This window comes from Helianthus annuus, chromosome 15 (assembly GCF_002127325.2).
Source record: "Helianthus annuus cultivar XRQ/B chromosome 15, HanXRQr2.0-SUNRISE, whole genome shotgun sequence".
Lineage (NCBI taxonomy): Eukaryota > Viridiplantae > Streptophyta > Magnoliopsida > Asterales > Asteraceae > Helianthus > Helianthus annuus.
In genome coordinates this window covers 133,446,422-133,450,926 of record NC_035447.2, presented here as the reverse complement: position 1 = coordinate 133,450,926, position 4,505 = coordinate 133,446,422, and the positions used below count along the sequence as shown (strand labels likewise).

At 41.3% G+C, this 4,505-nt stretch overlaps 1 protein-coding gene across 1 annotated transcript; it reads left to right on the top strand.

Annotated features, from left to right (window-relative positions):
• Nucleotides 1-2,402: 2,402 nt before the first annotated feature.
• On the top strand, nt 2,403-3,161 carry LOC110914234. The gene is made up of 2 exons (XM_022159040.1): nt 2,403-2,939; nt 3,156-3,161. The coding sequence occupies exons 1-2, from the start codon at nt 2,403-2,405 to the stop codon at nt 3,159-3,161; spliced, it is 543 nt and encodes a 180-aa protein (XP_022014732.1).
• Nucleotides 3,162-4,505: the final 1,344 nt, after the last annotated feature.

Below are 4,505 nucleotides of genomic sequence, written 5' to 3'. Positions count from 1 at the left end.
CACCTTCAAAAGAGGGGCCTACTATTATAACTAAGATAAAAAGGGCAAAAGTGTAGAAATCATCAAAGGTTACATTAGAGGCGAGTCGGATCCAAGTGATTCATCTTGTCTATCTTTTTTTATTTTATTTTATTTTTCAGCATTTTTAGTTTTTATTTTTCATGTTTAAAAACCTTTTCTAAAACTTTTGATTTGATTAGACGTTGAGGATAAACCGGTATTAAAAGCTCTTGTGTCCTTGGACGACCTCGGTATCTTACCAACGCTATACTACGCTCACGATGGGTGCACTTGCCCATATGTGTGCTTAGTGTTATTAGAATATCGTTTTTTATAAATTTAAAACTTGACTATAGTGTTAAAATGGGCTTAAAATATAAATAAAAACATATAACACACAACACGCATCAAGTTTTTGGCGCCGTTGCCGGGGACAAAAGGATTTTAAGAAAGTTAGGAATCAACGGCCTAATCGTTTTTCTTATTTTTCTGTTTTTTTGGATTTCTCTAAATTTTTCAGTTTCTGCAGACTGCAGCACGGGGCCGTGCCTGGTCGGACACGGGCCGTGCCCAGCATCCTTACTAGCAGTTTTTATTTTCCGAGTTATAGAGAGCTGAGCACGGGGCCGTGTTGGCGCAACACGGGGCCGTGTTGAACTCTCCAGTAACAGGGATCCGGAAACAATCACTGTAACCGCGACCACGTGGCCGTGTTTAGCTGAGCACGGGGCCGTGGTGAGACTTCTGACAAACAATCTTTTTGTTTTTATCGCAGGACTTGGAACCCAGGCACTGCACCGGAACTTCCTACGCAGTGTATGAGCTCCAGTTCGAATAAAGACATAAAAGAAGCTCTAGACGAACCTGAACGCTTTCTAAGAAAAATACTTAAAGCTAAAATCCAAAAGAAAGTTTCGGGGGACCCACTTCTAATGGTGGATCAATGTACCCTAATGGATTACCTACGTCCCACGGTAGGTAATCTTGGCGCCGCTATCAATGCACCGAATGTCGATGCCAACAACATTCCATGGGCTTGCGGACGAAGATCCTCACTTACATATTACCAACTTTTTCGAAATATGTGATACTTTTCGCATCAATGGAGCATCAAACGATGCCATCCGCCTCCGAATGTTCCCATTTCCACTAATAGAACGAGCTAAGGCTTGGCTTAACACCCTCCCAGTGGGTTCGGTAAACACTTGGGATGAACTAGCCCAAAAGTTTTTGTATAAGTATTTCCCTCCTTCTAAAACGGCTAAATTAATGACTGAAATTAATACATATGCATAAGAGGACAGGGAATCCTTATATGAAACTTGGGAAATATTGAAGGAGCTATTGAGAACGTGTCCGCAGCATGGTCTTGCGGTATGGCAACAAGTATCCACTTTCTATAATGGGTTGTTGCCACACACAAGACAAACACTTGACTCTAGCTCCGGGGGACTTCTAGGTAATTGTCGCCCAAATGAAATTTATAATCAAATTGAGGAAATTGCTCAAAACAATTTTCAGTGGCACACTCCCCGAGGCACAATATCTATTGCCCCGGGCACCCATAAGGTAGACGAAAGCACTTCTTTACAAGCCCAAATTGAGGCCCTCTCTTCGAAAATAAAAAAGTTAGAAATGGCAAAAACAGCCTCAGTTATGGCTTGTGAAGGGTGCGGTGGGCCACATGAAAATTGGAGTTGTATGAAAGAAATGGATAATCAAACGGAAACAGTAAACTACATTGATAATAGATCTAGGCCGTCAGGTCCTCCAACGGGTACCTACAGCCAAGGATGGCGTAACCACCCTAACCTTGGTTGGAGAGAACCCGACAATAGTAGTAACCAACAAAACTAAAACCAACGAACAAACTTTCAACAACCAAGAAATGAGTCACAATTTCGCTCAACAACAACAAACGGGACGAGAGAGGTTTGAAGATACTATCTCATGCCTGATCTTCGACACCGAAAAGAAAAACTCAGATCGATTCCAACAAATGGAATCAAACTTTAGAAATCAACAAGCTAGCATTCAAAACATTGAAAAACAACTAAATCAACTAGCTCAAAATTTCTCCAAGAGACCACAAGGCGCGTTACCCAGCAATACCGAAACCAAGTCAAAGGCGCAAGTGCATCTCATCACATTGAGAAACCATACCGTCGGTCCCGAGGAGGCTCCACTACCTCCGTCTGAAAAGAGTCTATCTAACCAAACCACAACTTCACCAACATCCCAAAAAGAGACGACTCATCCGCCATATTAAGAGCCTACCAAGAACCCCCCGGTGCCTTACCCAGTCGGTTACTTCGCTAAAAGACCGATAAGCAATTCACAAAATTCGTAAATTTACTAAACAATTGCACATCAATCTTCCATTTGTGGAAGTCCTCACTCAAATGCCTAAATATTCAAAATTTATGAGAGACTTTCTCACTCACAAAAGGAAAATCGAAGCACTGCAATTAGTTAATTTAAGTGAAGAATGCTCCGCCGTACTACTTAACAAACTCCCAAAAAAGAAAATCGACCCCGGAACCTTCACCATCCCTTGTTCCATTGGGGGATCGCCCATACGCAATGCACTAGCCGATGTTGGGGCTAGCATAAATCTCATGCCCGCATCAATGTTTGATCGACTCGGAATAGGTAAAACAAGCCCCACAAAGATGAGCATACAACTCGCTGATAGGTCTATCAAGTATCCACAAGGTGTCGCCGAAAATCTATTGGTGAAAGTCGGAGACTTTGTCTTCCCGGCCGACTTTGTCATACTAGATATGGAGGAAGATAACGAAGTACCACTCATCTTAGGAAGACCATTCCTAGCCACCGCTCATGCAATGGTGGACATGAATGGTGGGAAATTAACATTGAGGGTTGGGGACAAAGAGATGGAGTTCGGGGTTGGGAAAAGAGTAGAAGACGACGACCCGGTCAACTACATGAATGTCATAGACTCAAGCTTGGATGATGCTCTCTGACGGTGCAACATGGGATGCAAAACATCCCACTTGGGTAACATATGACTGACTTTGGGTCTAGCCAAGGACCCTTATAAACGTGGCGCACCACGGAGGCATTCCGCGGAACTATCCTTAGTTTTAGTCTAGATTAACCTTTATGTTTTCTAGTTTAGTTTTACCTTTCAGGAATAAAACACACTCGAAATGGTGGAGGTTACTGAGGGAAACTTGAAACCATAGCCCATACACAAAAACAGAGCTTCCCGACAATTTTTCTTCATTACAGCAAGTTCAGCACGGGGCCGTGCTCAGCCCAACACGCCCCCGTGCCCAAGGATCTGTAGAAAACGCCCAGTTCAGGTAACCGGACACAGGGTGTGCTCACTGAACACGCCCCCGTGCCCAGCCTTCTGTTAAAAATGATGCTGGCGATCTGAACACGGGGCCGTGCGTGGACCAACACGGGCCCGTGCCCAGACGCCCAGTAATATAAAATTTTGTTTTGAAACACCTTTTTACACATTTAACCAACCTAAAAACTTATTTTGGGGACACATTTAGGACAATGTGTAATTTAAGTGTGTGGGGGGGGGGGGAGATGCTAAACTTTGAATTTTGCAAGTCCTAATAGCAAGCCTTACACAAAACTCTATTGGAACCGCTAATCACCCCAAATTTTTTCAAAAATTTTCGTTTTTTTACTTGTCTTGGTTTAATTTGGGAATAACAAGTTCTAAAAAGGTTATATTTTTACAAATTTACAACCAATAGCGTCGTGATAAAAAAAGAACCAACATAAGAAAATTATGAAACGGCATGACAAATCTAGTTAAAGTTTGATTATATATACTTGATCACATTATAAACCCATTCCCACAAAAAGTGAGTTTTGAGCCTTCATTGAGCATACAAGCATACATCTTTAAACTAAATGCTCATTTTTTCGTTTCTTGTGTGAATAGCCGCTTGGTTTCTTACGACTCTAGAACTTTTCACGACAATACATTCCCGGTCATTACCAACTTAAACTCAAGTAAGTAAATGATGGAGGCATTAGGACTAACCCATTTTCTTTTCAACACCATTATTTTTCTTTTTCTTTTAACCTACCCAAAATCCCCCTAGTTAACCCCTTTGAGCCTAAACCTTTTCGTTTCTAAACCCACAAGACAAACACCCTTTACCCACCTAACCCTTTTTCTTTTAAGCCCTTTATTTTAGTAAAAAGCTCGGTTTTCTTGTGTCGTTTCCTTATGAAAAAATGAAGTCTAGCAATAAACAAATAAGTTTCTCAAAGAAACTTTGTTTGAAAATGTTTAGTTTGAATAAAAGTCACAAAAACAAAAAGTTCGTGACGTTTCCTTATTAAATGAAGTCTAGCAATAAACAAACAAGTTTCTCAAAGAAACTTTGTTTGAAAATGTTTAGTTTGAATAAAAGTCACAAAAACAAAAAGTTTTACGACGACCGATGCTTTTTACGCTTTTAGCCCTTTTTGTCACACCCCCAAATTCCACACGCGGAGTACCGCCGCTT

Coding starts and splice junctions, on each gene's coding strand:
- LOC110914234 (XM_022159040.1), top strand. CDS start 2,403: ATGCCTAAATATTCAAAATTTATGAGAGACTTTCTCACTCACAAAAGG.